Genomic DNA, 17500 nt, shown 5'->3' with positions numbered 1-17500 from the left:
GCGTTCTGCAAGTGAACGTCGCTTGATTGTGTCATCCCAAAGAAGCACAAAGTCACTTTTTCGGACTTTTAAATTAAATGTTCCTCCTGGTGGAATGACCTCCCCAACTCAATCCTAGCAGCTGAGTCCTTAGCCATCTTCAAGAATCGGCTTAAAACACATCTCTTCCATCTTTATTTGACCCTCTAACTTTAACACTCACTATTCTAATTCTATTCTTTAAAAAAATCATTTGCTGCTTATTTTCTTTAAAAATCTGACTAGCTTTCTATTCCTTTTCTATTCTCTGTTTTCTTTTTAAAAGCCCATGCTAGGTGTACTGTGTTAAGCTAACTGAGACTTGTTATAGCACTTATAAATCATTGCTCGTTTGTTGATTTAGATTGCTTCCACTGTCCTCATTTGTAAATCGCTTTGGATAAAAGCGTCTGCTAAATGACTAGTGTGTGTGTGTGTTTCAGAGATGATTGAGGTGGTTTGTAATGATCGTCTGGGGAAGAAGGTTCGAGTCAAATGCAAGTATCCTTTGAAACACTGAACTCATGTACAACAGTCCCAGTTTAACTGTGTGTGTGTGTGTGTGTGTGTGTGTGAGAGTGTGTTTAGATGTAGATGTAGGCAGCAGGTGTGTGTGTGTGTGTTTGGATGGTTGTTGATGGAGGCAGCAGGTGTGTGTTGTGGTGTTTTTGGTCTTAACTGTGTGTCAGTCAGGAGGACACGATTGGGGACCTGAAGAAGCTGATCGCAGCACAGACGGGCACACGCTGGGACAAGATCGTGCTCAAGAAATGGTGAGAAGAAACACTGAGCAGATGAGTGAAAATACAGCAGTCGAGCGAGATTATAATGTGACGCGTGTGTGTGTGTGTGTGTGTGTGTGTGCAGGTACACCATATTCAAGGACCACGTGTCACTGGGAGACTGTATCCTTCACACGCAAAATGAAAATGTGATTCAGATGAGATCTGTTTCTTCATCAGATTTGGAGAAACTTGGCATTACAGTGAATGGGTGCCGTCAGAATGAGAACCAAACAGCTGATAAAAACATCCCAATAATCCACAGCACTCCAGTCCATCAGTGAACATCTGGAGAAGACAAAAGATGAAACACATCCAGCATTAAGATGATTTTAACTCAAACACATAGAGTCTATAATCCATAATAACACTTCCTCCAGTGAAAAAGTGTTCTGGTCTGAATCGGGAGAGAAATCTGCACAGATCAAGCAGCGTTTAAACAGCTAATGTGTCTGGATTTTGATTTGAGTTAAAATCATCTTAATGCTGGATGTGTTTCATCTTTTGTCTTCTCCAGATGTTCACTGATGGACTGGAGTGCTGTGGATTATTGGGATGTTTTTATCAGCTGTTTGGACTCTCAAACTCATCTACATTTTGCATGAGCTGCAAATGTTAAATAGTTTTTGGCTGAAGTATTCCTTTAGTTCACCTCAAACCTGTACAGACAGTGTCTGTGATGCATTTCATTGCTTAGTATTTAATATCAGTAACACTTTGAAATAAGGTCTGATTAACATAGTTACTGAGAAACTTCTGTTACCATATTTATTAATGTTTGATAGCATTAGTTAATAATAACGCTAGCGCTCATTGTTCGTTGATGTTAGCTCAGGTCCATTAAATAACTTTAACAGATACAGCTTTTGATTTGTCATTTGAGCATTTATATCTGTGATCGGTCATAACCTTGAGTCTGAGCATCAGATGAAATCCATGACGGCATGAACCTCGAGCTCTATTACCAGTAGAACACACGCACACACACGCACACACACACACACACACACACACACAGAGAGAGTTTGTGGAGTGAGTCGCTTTCATCATGTCTCGAGGCATCAGAATATGTTTTCAGTTGAATTGTTTTGATATTGTTTGGAAATAAAACTCATATTTATGTGCAGTCAAGACTCAGTGTTTGTTGAACAGAACGATGCTTTTCAAACCACTTTAATCAGAATCTCAAGAAAACAAACAGCTCATTACATCCACACGACGAGCTCTTCTGAAGCCGTCAAACCGTTAATAATAATCTGAATCACTCGGAGCTGGAGTGTAAAGTGAAAGGATGTCTGGAGAAGAGCGCTCTCTCTGTTCAAGCCAGCTGATGTGCATTCACAGGTGAGACTGAGACGCTGTAAACCGTGAGTGTGATGTGAGGGGATTGAGCTGTTGATTGGTCAGCAGTAATCTGAATGCTCCTCCTCCACGTAATTAGCAGGAAACAGACCCACCTACAGGAGAGCAGCACACGGTCATTACTGAAGCACATACATGATCACCCAAACCACACACGCTTACATTCTCAACGAGTAACAAATCAACTCTGAACCTCTCATAAACCATCGTGTGAAATCCGCACACAAGATTTAACACATTCATTTGAATTGGTATGATGAAGTGATTTTTTGTGTGTGTTTCCAGAGGGCAAACTCTGCTCTGTAATGAAATAAAAGTTCATTTATGGTGCAGTTTTTTATGGAAAATATCTGGTGAACATGTTTTGTGTTGCACACATCTCAGCTTGATTTGATGTGATTTATTTAACAGCCAGATCAATGATTTTCTTGATTCAGTTGTGTAAATGAATGGAACGCATAGGGTTTATGATTATTTCTTATGTTTGACCCTGGAGCACAAAAGCAGTCTTAAGTCTCTGGGGTACATTTGGAACAAAAATACATTGTATGGGTCAAAACTGTAGATTTTTCTTTTATGCCAAAAATCATTAGGATATTAAGGAAAGATCATGTTCCATGAACATATTTAGTAAATATCCTACTGTAGATATATCAAAACTTAATCCATTTTTTCAGTCATTTTAAAGTGTATCTGAAATGTTTGTGTGTCGTACCCTGCCGTACACCTCTCCCTTCCACCAGCCGTTGTGAGCTTTCTTGGAGAGGATCTTGACGGTGTCTCCCTCCCGCAGAGAGAGCTCGGTGCGGTCACGAGCAGAGAAATCATAGCGCACTTTAGCTGTGCCGTGGTAGCGCTCGCTCATACCTGCACACATACACACACAGGGTTAAGGGTGTGTGTGTGGTGATGGATCTGTGTTCAGGAGTGTGCTGTACCTGCTTGGTGCGTGTTGTGCTGCGGTGCACCGCTCTGCTCCGGCTGCTTGTACGCCGTCTGCAGTCTGGAGTCCACGTCCTTAAAACACTCTCTCAGCGAGTTCTCCTGATAGTACTGCACCAGCTCCTGCCACACAGACACACACACATCACACGTTACACACTCACAGCCTCAAACACACATGCAGCTCATGCTACAAATCAACATCTGTCATCATTCACTTCATCTCATGTCACTACAAACCTGTGTGAGCCAGTCACACCAACAACTGTTGAGAAAACTGAGGACAACTACAACAATAACTGGGACAATACCCACAACGAGAACTGTAACAATAACTCTAAAAATACCTACAATGATAACTAACAATATCTGGTCAGCTATATCAGCTATAACTATAACATTACTTATAACTGTAACAATAACTATAATAATAACTGTAACAATTCCTGCAACGATAACTGTACCAATAACTGTAAGAACAATTATAACAATAACTGCAACAATAATTTTAAGAACTATTATAACAATTACTCTAATGATAACTGTAATAATAACTGTAACAGCACCAGCAACAATAACTGAATAACAATAACAATAACTGTAATAACTGTAACAATTCCTGCAACGATAACTGTAATAACTGTAACAATAACTGTAATAAATGAAACAATATGTGGAATAATAACTAACAATTCATGAAACGATAACTGTAACAATAACTGTAATAACTGTAACAATTCCTGCAACGATAACTGTAATAACTGTAACAATAACTGTAATAACTGTAACAACTGTAATAAATGAAACAATATGTGGAATAATAACTAACAATTCATGAAACGATAACTGTAACAATAACTGTAATAACTGTAACAATACCTGTAATAACTATAACAATAACTGTAATAACTGTAACAACTGTAATAAATGAAACAATATGTGGAATAATAACTAACAATTCATGAAACGATAACTGTAACAATAACTGTAATAACTGTAACAATACCTGTAATAACTATAACAATAACTGTAATAACTGTAACAATAACTGTAATAAATGAAACAATATGTGGAATAATAACTAACAATTCATGAAACGATAACTGTAACAATAACTGTAATAACTGTAACAATTCCTGCAACGATAACTGTAATAACTGTAACAATAACTGTAATAACTGTAACAACTGTAATAAATGAAACAATATGTGGAATAATAACTAACAATTCATGAAACGATAACTGTAACAATAACTGTAATAACTGTAACAATACCTGTAATAACTATAACAATAACTGTAATAAATGAAACAATATGTGGAATAATAACTAACAATTCATGAAAGGGTAACTGTAACAATAACTGTAATAAATGTAACAATACTTGGAATAATAACTGTAATAACTGTAACAATAACTGTAACAATAACTGTAATAAATGTAACAATAACTGTAATAAATGTAACAATACTTGGAATAATAACTGTAATAACTGTAACAACTGTAACAATAACTGTAATAAATGTAACAATCACTGTAATAAATGTAACAATACTTGGAATAATAATTGTAATAACTGTAACAATAACTGTAATAAATGTAACAATAACTGTAATAAATGTAACAATACTTGGAATAATAACTGTAATAACTGTAACAATAACTGTAATAAATGTAACAATAACTGTAATAAATGTAACAATACTTGGAATAATAACTGTAATAACTGTAACAATAACTAATAAATGAAACAATATGTGGAATAATAACTAACAATTCATGAAACGATAACTGTAACAATAACTGTAATAACTGTAACAATACCTGTAATAACTATAACAATAACTGTAATAAATTAAACAATATGTGGAATAATAACTAACAATTCATGAAAGGGTAACTGTAACAATAACTGTAATAAATGTAACAATACTTGGAATAATAACTGTAATAACTGTAACAATAACTGTAACAATAACTGTAATAAATGTAACAATAACTGTAATAAATGTAACAATACTTGGAATAATAACTGTAATAACTGTAACAATAACTGTAATAAATGTAACAATAACTGTAATAAATGTAACAATACTTGGAATAATAACTGTAATAACTGTAACAATAACTGTAATAAATGTAACAATTCCTGCAACGATAACTCTAAAAACTATTACAATAACTGTAATAACTAAAAATAACTGCAATAATGGTAATAACTATAACAAAAAACGGTAATTACTATGATAAAAACTGTTACAATACCTTCAACAGTAATTGTAGTGATAACTAACAATAACTCTAATGATAACTGTATAGACAACAATAAATGTAACAATACCTGCAACCATAACTGTAACCATAACATATGATAATTGATGATAACTAACAATAACTATAAAGCTTTATTACTTGATCAAAGTTCAAGAGAAATGTGAAGTTCACAGCACAACTATAACAATATCAACAGAGAATATCGCTGGTGATTTTACAGCTAACATACGATTAAAACATTGCCAGCCAATCAGAATCCATCTAACACGAGCCTTTACAATGGCAGGCGACAGAAGAGAGTGTTATAATAAACAGTGTTATAGTGCATCTGTTGACACTAATGTGCTTATCAGTCTGGGTATGAACCAGCCGTTTCCTTCTAGTGTGAAACTCTGAAGAACATTAGAAACTAAACAAGAAAAAACTAAATAAAATGTGTTTCTCTAAATAATCTGCTGTTACGTTCTACAGATGAAGAAAAGTCCTGCATGTTTGGAGGGACATGAGGGAGAAGAAACGATGACAGAGTGATCATTCATGAGTGAACTAGCATTATCAGATGCTGCTTTAGATGGACTGTGTGTGTGTGTGTGTGTGTGTGTTGAATCACTCACAAACAGTCCCTTGAAGGCTTTCTTCTCGTTGATCCTGTAGAGTCCCTCTGAGTACGTGACCTTAATGTGTCTGGTGTCCATGTTGAACCTGAGACAGAGACAGAGAGGCGTGTCACTGCTGCTGTTTGATTGACAGCTGTCAGTCAGGGAGTCTGAGTGTGTTCACTGTACTTGAGGCTGATGGCGAATTCTCCGGCATCTTTCTGTCGCACCAGAAACGTCCCGTCAGAGCGAGACATCAGGAGAGTTTTAGCACCGGTGCGGTCCATGTTACCAGCGAACCTGACACCAGACGACTGTGTTAGTGTGTGTATGTCAAACGGAGTGAATATAGATGAAACGTGTGTGTGTGTGTGTGTGTTACCAGGGCAGTCCTGATAAATCTGGAGAAGGCGCCTACAGAGATCAGAAAACACATTTACTTTACTAGCAGAGGATACTAGGAATTATCAAGCAGATTATTACAGTGCATCCAAACATCTGATTTAATATAAACCTGAAAACAAACAGAAGATTTTATGATTACAGACTGTGCTCTATATTATATCTCCTTATAGCATGAACCAAAATTAAAAGATATAATCAAACTCAAATTGTTATCCTGATAATCTCATTTCAAATTAAAATAAAAATGTTTAATAAAATAAAATGTAATAAAACAAGCACTTTCACTAGTAATCCCAGAGTTTTGGACTGCAGCTGTAATATAATTATACAATAAACTAGGAAATATTGTCAGAAATGTTTATATATTAAAAACTGTGCAAATTGAAATGAGAGAGAGAAAAATGTGTGAAATAAATATATATAGGAAACCAGATCCAGATGTTAATGACCAAGCAGATGTGATCAGCTGAGCTTCTGATCAACTCACCGGCACAAACGGCTGGACTTTACTGCAGGGAAACCAGCCGACCTCTCCGATGGTCAGATTCCTGCCCTGAAACACACACACACGTCAGATCTATATACATGCATTTATACAGTATATTCATATTTATATGGGTCAGCCCCACATTGCAATCTGACTCATATCCGGGATCTAAAATGACAAATATATGGCTGAAGACAAGCAGAAAGGAGAAGGAGAAAGTGCAGATGCACGGAGGTTTCTCTTCTCCTTTATAAACACAGATCAGATGTCCTGCTGTAACCTCATTTACATACACAGGAATCGAAACCGAAAGAGACTCGCTCTTCCCTCCATACAGTCATATCATCATAGCAGACCTACACACTTTGATGTGTTAGGTGCCATTAATATTTTTGTTTTACTGCGCTGCAACCAGTAAATGTTACCAACCAACACAAAACGTGTAATATATATATATTACATACACTAAAAACATTTCTGTCATTTCTGACCACTATCGTCCGTTTGGTTTGGCATTATGATTCTGTTCTGCGCATCCATGCAGTCTATCATGAATCAGCAGGGAGCTCAGAAATAATAACCCCTCAGGGTAAACAGAACAGAACAAAGCAAATATCATTAATGCACTTAGTGATATTTAAGTTTAATAACATTATTCAAGATAAAGGAGTCTGATTCAATGAGGATTATATCAAAAAGTCCTGACTGTGGCAAAAGGAGGAGCTGGGGATGGAGGAGGGTAATTTGTTCCTGAGCATGTGATAAAGCTGCTGAATAATATTGAATAGACCTTCTATAGGAATGCCATGATCGGTGTCGCATTCCTTTAGGCAGATGTGGATCACGTGACCTGCCAGAACTAACGCTATATGTGTGATATCAGAAATCCTTGTCTCTTACACTAATATTCAGCTGCTCAGATGTTGGCTACTTCATAGATGAAATGGCATTTTTATGTTAATAGGGCTCTTTGAGGAGTTCTGCTGTGTCCAGAAACGCTCCTGTACCTGTGTGTGTGTGTGTGTGTGTGTGTGTGAGTGATGACCCCTCACCTCCCACCACTGCAGGTCGACTTCGGCACGCGTCAGCTCCACCACATCACCCACAGACAGCGGCAGCGGCTGACCGAACGCCAGGGGCGGCGGAGGGAGACCGTAATAATCCACACACACCTCCATCTTCGGCAGACCTGATTGAGACACAAGAGTGTGTGAAGACACGGACCAGCATGTGTGTGTGTGTGTGTGTGTGAGGACGCTGTGTGACATGTGTTTACCTGGTTTGGCCTGTCTTTGAGATGCCAACCTCATCGTTTTATTCTGAAACAACATCAAAATACACTTCATCACACAAAAAATGTTTGGCCTGCGGTAGGGCTGGACAATAATTCAATATTAATATATATCGCACTATAAATTTTTTTTAAATAACGGTGATATGATTTTTTTTTTTTAATCAAATTTCTGATATCTCACAGCGCCTCCTGCTGGCAGACAATCAGTTTGCATTTTCAATAATAAGCTGTTTCCAGCAAAATGCTTTTGTTGTTGCTCATTTTTTTGTTGTTGTTTTCTGAAGCAACACAGAGCATGTTTCATACTCTTTATCCTGGTTGAAGCACATTTCTAATCTATAAGAATAATCAGCATACACAACCAGTTAAAGGCTTTTGAACAGTTAGAATTATCTTCTGCTCACCAAGCCTGCATTTATTTGATCCAAAATAGAACAAAAGCAATACAATTTTAAAATATTTTTACTATTTAAAATAACTGATTTCTATTTGAATACATTTAAAAATGTAATTTATTTCTGTGATGTGCAGCTGTATTTTCAGCATCATTCCTCCAGTCTTCAGTGTCACATGTTCTTCAGAAATCAGAATAATATGATGATTTACTGATTGCCAATATTTAAAACAGTTGATTAAATGTTTTTCAGGATTCTCTGATGAATAGAAAGATCCAAATATCAGCATTTATCTGAAATAAAAAGTTTTTTATTATCATTATACACGATACCATTAAAAAGCTTCGAAAGCTTTTTTGTTATTATAATATTAGAAATTCAAATTATAGTAATTATTACTTTAATTTAGCAAGGATGCTTTGAATTGATCAAAAGTTATGATAAAGATTTTTATTTCAGATAAATGTTGTTCTTCTGAACTTTCTATTCATCAAAGAAACCTCAATTCCACTCAACTGTTTTTAACATAATATTAAATGTTTTTGAGCAGTGATTCAGAATATTAGAATGCTTTCTGAAGGATAATGTGACTGAAGTAATGGTGCTAAAGCTCAGCTTTGAAATCACAGGAATAAATTATATCTTCAAATAGAAAACAGTTATTTTAAATAGTAAAAATAGCACAGCACCTACTCGCTGGCCTCCGTTACACTCAACACCCTAAACCTTACTCCCATCCGGGTCACTGCACCAATGTAACCCCTCTCTACCGGGCTCTCTCTGCGACACCGGAGTGAGGTTAACCTGCACAGCACCTACTCGCTGGCCTCCGTTACACTCAACACCCTAAACCTTACTCCCATCCAGGTCACGGCACCAATGTAACCCCTCTCTACCGGGCTCTCTCTGCCACACCGGAGTGAGGTTAACCTGCACAGCACCTACTCGCTGGCCTCCGTTACACTCAACACCCTAAACCTTACTCCCATCCGGGTCACGGCACCAATGTAACCCTTCTCTACCGGGCTCTCTCTGCCACACCGGAGTGAGGTTAACCTGCACAGCACCTACTCGCTGGCCTCCGTTACACTCAACACCCTAAACCTTACTCCCATCCGGGTCACGGCACCAATGTAACCCCTCTCTACCGGGCTCTCTCTGCCACACCGGAGTGAGGTTTACCTGCACAGCACCTACTCGCTGGCCTCCGTTACACTCAACATCCTAAACCTTACTCCCATCCGGGTCACGGCACCAATGTAACCCTTCTCTACCGGGCTCTCTCTGCCACACCGGAGTGAGGTTAACCTGCACAGCACCTACTCGCTGGCCTCCGTTACACTCAACACCCTAAACCTTACTCCCATCCGGGTCACGGCACCAATGTAACCCCTCTCTACCGGGCTCTCTCTGCCACACCGGAGTGAGGTTTACCTGCACAGCACCTACTCGCTGGCCTCCGTTACACTCAACATCCTAAACCTTACTCCCATCCGGGTCACGGCACCAATGTAACCCTTCTCTACCGGGCTCTCTCTGCCACACCGGAGTGAGGTTAGCCTGCACAGCACCTACTCGCTGGCCTCCGTTACACAACAATAATATAATAGTTGTAATAATAATAATAATTTAATATATATATATATGTGTGTGTGTGTGTGTGTGTGTTTGTAGTTCAGTGGCCCTTGGCATGTTATGATTGGCAGAATTCGGTGAGAACTATTATAGAACCCTGTATTATATTATATTATATTATTGAATGATTGATTGAATGATTGATTGATGATTGAATTTAGGGTCTCTTTCACAGCGTGTAAATGGGCTTATCACATGTTTGCGTGTTATCATATGTATTACAACAACAGGACGTGCTGTAAAATTTATTCGTAAAAGTTCACAAGACATAAAAATTCACAAAAAGTAAGTGACACAAAAATAATGGAGTAATTTGTATGCACAGACCTTCTTGAGCGTTCCTGACAGCTCTGTGGAGTGAATGAGAAGCACATGTAAAGTTGACTGAACTAAAACCAACATGTTACATTCTCACATGTTCTGTGTCTGTTTTCTCACCAGAGTTTCGTCCGCATGCAGGAACTCGACCCAGACACTCTTTATGAGCGGCCATCTTACAGCGCGAGCAGCGGTAGCCCTGATAGAAGATCCCCCTGAAACACACACACACACACACACACACACACACACACACACACATAGCAGTGTATAAAACTCTGATATAAAAGATTTACTTTTCTTTATATCTTGCAGCAGACACATCCTGACATATCTACATTTGACTCTCTGAGTTTGATGAGCTCGATGAAACTCTACATTCAATGATACTGCAACTTTCACAGCTCAGAACTTCCTCCCGGACTAAATAGAGCATTTACTGAAACCGAACTGTGAAGCAGTGTGGTTATTATCAGCAGAGATTAAAAATAAACCTAATAGAAACATTCTCATTAACGGTAATAAAGATTAAAACAAAAAACTTGAATGACAAGTAGAACATTTTCCTTGGAATTGGTAATCAGTAATTAAGTAATACATTAAAAAATAAATTAAAAAATAAATGAGAATTTTGATACAAAAATTAATCAAAAATGTATAAAAATTATAAAAATATCAAAATGATTGAATCTTAAAAATGTAACATATTAAAAACTTCAAAACAAAAAAATGTAACAAAAATGAGAAATGTTGCCTTGGAAACTAAATGAAAATAAATAAGTTTAAGTCCAAAAGTAATAAGTACTAAAATTACTAAAACTAAGCAAAAACTAAGAACAATGACACAAATAAATGTATTAAAACTTAAACTAAAATGAAAATGAACAATAGAAAAATATTAAAAACTAATAAGCACTCTAATAGTAAATTGATAATACCAAAATAAAACACATATATGTTACTTTCCCATGAACAAACTAACAAAAGGATTGTTTCCATTAGTTATCACAACTTCAAATTTAACATTAGAATAAGTAACTGCGTTGTTTCAACTTAAAAAGGTAAGCGTTCATACTTGACTTTAAAAGATACGTTAATTTACATTAAGTTAAGTTGGATATTTAAGCTCAAACAAATCTCAACTAATGTTATGTTGTTATAACTAGCAGCGTTTCTTACAGTGCATAATCATGTTTGTTGAGCAGCTCACTCACTCACAAAGACTGGAGAGAAACGAATGATTTAAAGAGATGAAGTTCACCTGAGGAGCATCTGACAGGCTTTGCACGAGGTGGTGTCCTCAAAACAGTGCATCTGGAAGTCATGACCGTTAGCCGTGCCGTTCTCCGGACACATGTTGGACCTACAAACACACGACGTACAAGGTTTCTGCTGCGTAAATCATGTTTAACATCTGAGTATCTGAACGATGGACTCACAGCGCCATCTCAAACTGCTCCAGCCACTTCTTCTTCAGCTCCCGTGTCTTAAAGTAGAGATCGTAGCCACCCTGACCGTACAGATCCATCAGCAGGAAGGTGTGCGTCCACTGTAAACACACACAAGCGTCAGGTACAGGTGTGTGATGATGAAGATGATGATGATGACCTGGTGTCTCACCTTCTTGCTGTCCTTCTCTCCTGAAGGCTCGTCTCTCAGCTGGTAATGCTGAAGCTCAATCAGCTCCTTCAGCTCCAGATTCTCTCCGCTGCGCTTCTTACACACTAACAGCGCTTTATCGAAGAGGAAGCCATACCTGCACACACACACACACACACACACACACAGTGTTACACACGCTATACACCAACAGCCTGATCACATCAAGAACGACACATATTACAATAACTATGAGGTTATAAAAATCGCTGTAATCGCTACAGCTCAACTATAACGATAACGATATTATTTTAAGTTTTTTTTTCAGTTGATGAATGATAGAATCACTGACTCAAAATCCATCCGACACAGAGCTCTAGCATTTAGCGTGTTTAAAGACGTCAAAACTGCATATTGTTAATAAACAGAATATTGTTGTCTGTTGATGCGGGTGCTAATATAGTAATTATAGTTGTACATACAATTATAGATATCTAAGTAGTTGTCTTTATAGCTATCTTTTAAAATTACTGTTATCAATATAGGTAGCATTACAGTTGCAGCTATCGTTATGTTATTATTATGCTAATTCTTATTGTTACAGTTAATTATCATTACAGTTATCATCATTATAGTCATCACTATAGTTAGTGTTATAATTGTTATTACTTCTATAGTATTAATAGTATTTAGAGTTATTGTTACAGGTTAGTTATTTTTACATTTATCGTTTTTAGTTTTTTTTTTACATTTACAGTATCATTATTGTTATCATTACAGTAGTTATTGTTATGATTATAACTATACTAATCTTTACCGTTATAGTTATTGTTACAGAAAGCTATTATAGTTAGTGTTTATTGTTATCATAGTTATAGTTATCATTATAGCTATTGTTACAGTAATTGTTACCGCTACAGTTATAGTTATAGTTAGTTATCGTTATAGTTATCAATATAATTATAATTAATTATTGCTGGTGCGCTGTTTTGTGTTTATTTTATTATTAAAGTCTTCATTTGATTTTCCGCCAGTTCCCGCCTCCTTCTTCCCGATGTTTAGGAAGTTTTTATCATTACAATTATCATTACAGTTGGTTACCATTATAGTTACCGTATTTTACGGACTATAAGTCGCACTTTTTTTCATAGTTTGGCTGGTCCTGCGACTTATAGTCAGGTGCGACATATTTATCAAAATTAATTTGACATGAACCAAGAGAAATGAATCAAGAGAAAACATTACCGTCTACAGCTGCCAGAGGGCGCTCTATGCTGCCAGAGATGCTGCTCAGTGCTCCTGTAGTCTACACTGAAGACATAGAGCGCCCTCTCGTGGCTGTAGACGGTAATGTTTTCTAATGGTTCTAAATAAATGTGACTTATAGTCCAGTGCGACTTATATATGTTTTTTTCCTCATCATGACGTATTTTTGGACTGATGCGACTTATACTCAGGTGCGACTTATAGTCCGAAAAATACGGTAGTTACAATTTCTTGTTAAAGTTATTGATAAAGGTTATCTTTATAGCTATTATTATAGTCATTGTTACAGTTATCATTGTCATTACATTTGCATTATAGTTTTAATTCCAGTTACCTTTATTGTTATAGTTATCATTACAGGTATAGTAACACAAACACACACACACACACACAGACACAAACACACACACACACATGCATGCACGCACACACACACACACACACACACAAACCCACACACACACACACACACACACACACACCTGTCCTGTTTGGATTTCTTCTCAGGACTGCAGATCTTGAATTCTCCGTCTATTTTGGGTCGTCCGTATAACGCCAGAGACTGAGTCTAATCAGAGGAAGAAAGAGTCTGAATCAGCTTCAAACACGGATGAATCAGAATCAGAGTTCAGCGCTGAAATGAATCGTTCTCAGGTGCTTCTGTACCATGTTCTCAATGCACAGCTGAAACGTCGTGATCTGACGGATGATCTCATTGTCTCTCTTCACCTCGTTCACACACTGAGCCAGATCCTACACACACACACACACACACACACACACACACATACACACACACACACACACACACACACACACACACACACACACACACACACACCAGCAGCATGTTCATTCATCTAATCATAAATTCAGTTCATGTTCATGAGCTTTTCTACTCATTTTACCTCTACTTGGTGCTCTCACTTAATTGAAAATCCTGATCAAAATACCCACAAAGTTCTGACTCAATGCACAAATGTTGTGACAAAACATCTTCGCATCACTATTTGGTGTCTGAATCATTTGTGTGTTACAGGTAAATTGTTTTGAAGATTCAACTGGAGTATTTTTATCAGTCAACCACAGTGTAACCGGCTCTGAGACTGCACCTCTATTTATTATCATTATTCAGTTGTTCGACTATTGTACATGTTAAACACACACACACACACACACACACACTCACCCTCATGGCATCCAGTGCAGTGCGCAAGTTTTCCTTATCTTGTTGGTCCACAGTGTGTTTCATGAGCTCCTGAGACACACATTAATGATTAATACATGATTAAAAAAGAAAAAGACTTTAAGGGAAGACAGTTCAGGTGAAGAGGGTGAACATTTTCTCTTTAGCTTTATTCGCCAGGTGTGAGCAAACACACAAGGAATGTGTTGTGGTTATTTTAAGGTGCTCCTGGTACATAAAATATACATGCATACATACACATCTGACATGAGAACAAAAACTACAAATATATTTAGCAAGACTTAGCAATAAATAATGTGAAAGAATCTGGAACAGTAGATTGATTTATGCACAGATTTGTGCATTTTTAATCTTTATAGAATTGTATAAATAATAAAGATCCCACTGTGCAAAGTTATGTCCAGTGGACGTCTTTTTATGTCTTTGCAGACGTTGAAAAGACGTCCACTGAGGAGCCAGAATGAAAGTTTTTATGACGTCTTTTTTTGACGTCTTCTGTACGTCCGATTTAGACGTTCACAGAACCTCCTTACAAGGTTAAAAACTAGTTCAAAAGTGGTCAGTGGACATCAAACATCATTTAAAGTCCATTTAGACATAATTTATACTGTTTCTGGACCAAATCAACACTCTCAGGATGCATTAGATTTAGACTCATGTTATTTCAATGTAATTTCCAGACACTGTGTTTGTCCTAAAATCAAGAAAATAAAATAATCTTCATGAGATAATGAAATAATTGATGATTGGGCATGTGGTAAAATCAACTGCAAATGGGGTGGTGTTAGCGCAGTGGATAAGACACATGTCTTTGGTGTGAGAGACCCGGGTTCGAATCCACTGTGAGACGCCAATGTGTCCCTGAGCAAGACACTTGACCCCTAGTTGCTCCAGAGGCGTGCGACCTCTGACATATAGCAATTGTAAGTCGCTTTGGATAAAAGCGTCAGATAAATGTAAATGTAAATCAGAGACATTAAATCTCTGAAGATCTCAGCAGAGGAGGATCAAACATCTCCACAAACAGCTTCATCAGCTTCACTCATTAGATTGACTTTATTTCTGTCAGACATCTAGAGAAGCTCTTATTGAGAATTAACAGAGGTTTAAATGTTGATATTTGATTCATTTGAAGTCACCATTGTGGTGATCAGTGTTTGTGGGATATGCATATGTATCTACATAATACTTGAGAAAGGCAATAATTAAAGATGTAGAATGATTTAGGGAAATAAATTACAGAACACAGGTAATTTCACTACACAATTTCATTTTCTATTTCACTATACTCGACCAGCTGATTCATCGCGGTACATTAAGACAACTGTTTTGTATTATTTGTAAGCTTTATGCAATTATCTTATATTTGACACACTGATTTGCATTAATTTCCAGAATACTAATCTGAAGATTGGATAAAGCCATATTCATAATTCTAGTTCAAATTGTTTGTCATATTAGACATAGAGGTTTTTTTTTTTCAGAGTGGATTTTGGTTTTCTTTTTTTCTTTTCTTTTTTATTCCATAAATCAGAAAATACTGTCAACAGACAGAAAAAAACGTACATTTTCACTAATCTTTGTAGGAATAAAATGCTGTATAAATCAGTATGAATGAGATATAAACAAACCCTTCAGTAAAAACCTGCAGAACATAGATAGGAATACATTTCTAAATGTTGGTGTTTGTAGATTTTTTTAAAGATATGCATTGCTATTAAAAATCTACAAATACAAATATATAAAGTGCAATAAAATAAACATGTGCATTGTGGATGTTTGTTTGTTTGTTGGTTTTCTATCAGTCTGAAATAAAATGTGTACCTCAAATGCAATACAATTAGTTTTTGGATAAGTGTCTGCAAAATGCATAAACGGAAATTTTACAAATGTAAAAGTTGTTTTCTACTAGTCTGAAAGAAGACACATTATAGAAGCAATATATATATATATATATATATATATATAAACTGAGTTCATGCTTATTAATGCTTATTGCAAGTAACAATGAATTTACATCCTAGTCCAAAAAGCATCATCATCAGCACTTGTGACTACAACTTAAAGTTTGTATTTGTTTTAATCTAATTATCTTAATTAAAGAACCACAAAAGTCTCGGGTGTGTCCTCTGTTTTTTACACAGATCTGTGTGTTTGTGTTGTTCTGTAAAGGTTTGTCTGTGCTTATGTGGGTTAGATGTCTCTAGTATAGTGAAATATTGTGTGTCTGTGTGTGTGTCTGAGTGTGTGTGTGTGTGTGTGTGTGTGTGTGTGTGTGTGTGTGTGCGTGTGTGTGTGTGTGTGTCTGTCTGAGTGTGTGTGTGTGCGTGTGTGTGTGTGTGTGTGTGTGTCTGTCTGAGTGTGTGTGTGTGCGTGTGTGTGTGTCTGTCTGAGTGTGTGTGTGTGTGTGTGTGCGTGTGTGTGTGTGTGTGTGTGTGTGTCTGTCTGAGTGTGTGTGTGTGTGTGTGTGTGTGCGTGTGTGTGTGTGTGTGTCTGTCTGAGTGTGTGTGTGTGTGTGTGCGTGTGTGCGTGTGTGTGTGTGCGTGTCTGTCTGAGTGTGTGTGTGTGTGTGTGTGTGTGTGTGCGTGTGTGTGTGTGCGTGTCTGTCTGAGTGTGTGTGTGTGTTACCTGCAGCAGCAGATGATACTTCAGGACTCTCTGCATGGGAACCATCAGCAGATCTCGCAGTGAAAACCTCCCGCTGTTGGCTCTCATCGAACACTCCTAAATAAGAGCAGGTTTGCTAAATAAGATCACTGATGCTCTGTAGCGCTGGCTTTCGGTTAGCCAGAGGTATTTATATCAAGTTAAATGTATCTGTGGTCTGTGTGCTTCTGACCTCCAGTTTCATCTTCACATCTTCATGCGTGCTGGTGATCTTGTCCAGATGTTTGGTGGCTCCTTCCACCTGACTGCAGTA

At 37.1% G+C, this 17500-nt stretch overlaps 2 protein-coding genes across 3 annotated transcripts in view; one reads left to right on the top strand and one right to left on the bottom strand.

Moving 5' to 3' along the window:
• ubl5 (ubiquitin like 5) overlaps window positions 1–1922 on the top strand; it is a 2258-nt gene extending 336 nt beyond the window's left edge. Inside the window, exons 2-5 of the mRNA XM_059555013.1 lie at window positions 462–519; window positions 708–791; window positions 886–923; window positions 1728–1922. Of these exons, the coding sequence (XP_059410996.1) occupies window positions 464–519; window positions 708–791; window positions 886–923; window positions 1728–1771 (222 nt within the window). The 5' untranslated portion in view covers window positions 462–463 and the 3' untranslated portion in view covers window positions 1772–1922. The remainder of the gene's footprint in view (window positions 1–461; window positions 520–707; window positions 792–885; window positions 924–1727) is intronic.
• Window positions 1923–2129: 207 nt separating this feature from the next.
• The window catches only part of LOC132144188 (proto-oncogene vav-like), a 23746-nt gene continuing 8375 nt past the window's right edge, over window positions 2130–17500 (bottom strand). For both annotated transcript variants that reach the window (XM_059554956.1, XM_059554955.1), the window contains exons 10-28: window positions 17420–17500; window positions 17209–17304; window positions 14563–14631; window positions 14040–14126; window positions 13856–13941; window positions 12129–12264; window positions 11948–12057; window positions 11770–11871; window positions 10629–10723; window positions 10518–10540; window positions 8143–8185; window positions 7919–8055; window positions 6867–6932; window positions 6357–6388; window positions 6164–6274; window positions 5993–6080; window positions 3101–3227; window positions 2878–3029; window positions 2130–2257 (exon numbers count right to left, since the gene is read on the bottom strand). The exon at window positions 17420–17500 is cut by the window's right edge and continues 19 nt beyond it. In XM_059554956.1, coding sequence (XP_059410939.1) covers window positions 2204–2257; window positions 2878–3029; window positions 3101–3227; window positions 5993–6080; window positions 6164–6274; window positions 6357–6388; window positions 6867–6932; window positions 7919–8055; window positions 8143–8185; window positions 10518–10540; window positions 10629–10723; window positions 11770–11871; window positions 11948–12057; window positions 12129–12264; window positions 13856–13941; window positions 14040–14126; window positions 14563–14631; window positions 17209–17304; window positions 17420–17500 — 1695 coding nt within the window. In that variant the 3' untranslated portion in view covers window positions 2130–2203. The remainder of the gene's footprint in view (window positions 2258–2877; window positions 3030–3100; window positions 3228–5992; window positions 6081–6163; window positions 6275–6356; window positions 6389–6866; window positions 6933–7918; window positions 8056–8142; window positions 8186–10517; window positions 10541–10628; window positions 10724–11769; window positions 11872–11947; window positions 12058–12128; window positions 12265–13855; window positions 13942–14039; window positions 14127–14562; window positions 14632–17208; window positions 17305–17419) is intronic.

Source organism: Carassius carassius, chromosome 7 (assembly GCF_963082965.1).
Source record: "Carassius carassius chromosome 7, fCarCar2.1, whole genome shotgun sequence".
In the NCBI taxonomy this organism is placed as follows: Eukaryota; Metazoa; Chordata; class Actinopteri; order Cypriniformes; family Cyprinidae; genus Carassius; species Carassius carassius.
This window is presented reverse-complemented; position numbering and strand designations above follow the sequence as displayed.